Raw genomic sequence first — 1,491 nt, 5'->3', positions numbered from 1 at the left:
CTCCCCATCTCCCCTCCAGGGTCTCCTCCCTAGGTCCCGCTCGCACACCCCATCCCTGTGTCCTGCTCCGGGATCCCCTCCCCATCTCCCCTCCAGGTTCTCGTCCCTAAGTCCTGCTCCCCTGCCCCACCCTGTGTCCCGATGTGGGATCCCCTCCCCGAGACCCACTCCGGGGTCCCCTCCTCATGTCCCCTCCAGGGTCTCCTCCCTAGGTCCCCCTCCCATTCCACATCCCTGTGTCCCGCTCTGGGGTCCCCTCCCCGAGACCTGCTCTGGGATCCCCTCCCCGAGACCCACTCTGGGGTCCCCTCCTGATGTCCCCCCCAGGGTCTCCTCCCTAGGTCCCGCTCCCATGCCCCATCCCTGTGTCCCGCTCCAGGATCCCCTCCCCATTTCCTGCTGCGGGATCCCCCTCCCTCGGTCCCTCTCCAGGTTCCCCTCCCCACATCCCATTCTAAGATCTTCTCCCCATGTCCCGCTGCTGAATATTCCAGCCCCAGGGAATTCAGGCTTCTCCAGTGGATCTTGTGCTGTGACCACTCATTTCTAGGCTCTTTTGAGACCTCGGCTTGTCAAAGAAGCTGTTTCTGTAGATGACAGGTGAGAAAGGAAGGACAGAAGAAGCCATGCAAATTTGAAGGGACTAAATTATATATAGATAATATACATATATATGTATATATTTAACAGAGAATTCTGTTTTCTAGTAGGGCTTAGTATGCTTTGGAAAATATTTCTCACAGCAGCTTGGGAAATAAAGTTTGCCTTCTAATTGAAAATGATGGGAATTTTTCTGTTGGGCTGTCTTGACCTGTTTTGTTATATTGAACTCCATGTGAAATAAATCCTTTTTTCCTCTATCCATCCTGCATCTCACYTCATGGGCAGGAGCAGACTCAGCCACCTTGGCACACCATTAGTGCACCCTTTTTTCCCACCTCTTCCTGCGAGGGCGGCTGCACCGGCCTCATCACAGCCATTTGGGTGCCACGAGAGCTCTCAGCCAGGAGCCTCTTACCCTTTGGGACTGGAAGTGGAAGCTTAGAGACATTGCTCCCTCAGACAGTGGAACCTTTACCCCTTGTCGGGGGGCTAAAGCAGCTTGTGGGGAGATTTGAAGGGATAACTTCTCATCTCCCAGGCTATGACTAAACCAGAATTGCTTTATAATAATGCAGGATTTTGGACATCCTGCACCCTGCACCCTTTCTGCACCCTTTCTGCAGTGACACTGTTTTCCAGGTGAGTTCATGAAAGGAAAATTTTCTCACTGAAGAACAATGACATTTTTTTTTTTTGAAAGCAGTAAGAAACAGGTCCCTGCTTGGTGTTTTCTTATTTAGGCAAAGATGATCACTTAAATGTGAGAATGGGACATTAYATTGTGATCTTACAGATTATTCTAAATTCAGTTAAATTTAGTTACTCARCAGTTGCATACTGATATTTTAAATATTAACAGATTTAAATACAAATTAGTTATTACATTTT

At 49.3% G+C, this 1,491-nt stretch overlaps 1 protein-coding gene across 1 annotated transcript in view; it reads right to left on the bottom strand.

Annotated features, from left to right (window-relative positions):
• NMS (neuromedin S) overlaps positions 1-187 on the bottom strand; it is a 6,493-nt gene extending 6,306 nt beyond the window's left edge. The window contains exon 1 of the mRNA XM_026035650.1: positions 169-187. Within this exon, the coding sequence (XP_025891435.1) occupies positions 169-187 (19 nt within the window). The remainder of the gene's footprint in view (positions 1-168) is intronic.
• Between the last annotated feature and the right edge of the window lie 1,304 nt (positions 188-1,491).

Source organism: Nothoprocta perdicaria, unplaced genomic scaffold (assembly GCF_003342845.1).
Source record: "Nothoprocta perdicaria isolate Ctin4 unplaced genomic scaffold, notPer1 scaffold_163, whole genome shotgun sequence".
Lineage (NCBI taxonomy): Eukaryota > Metazoa > Chordata > Aves > Tinamiformes > Tinamidae > Nothoprocta > Nothoprocta perdicaria.
The sequence above is the reverse complement of the archived record's forward strand: the minus strand, read 5'-3'. Positions and strand labels throughout refer to the sequence as shown.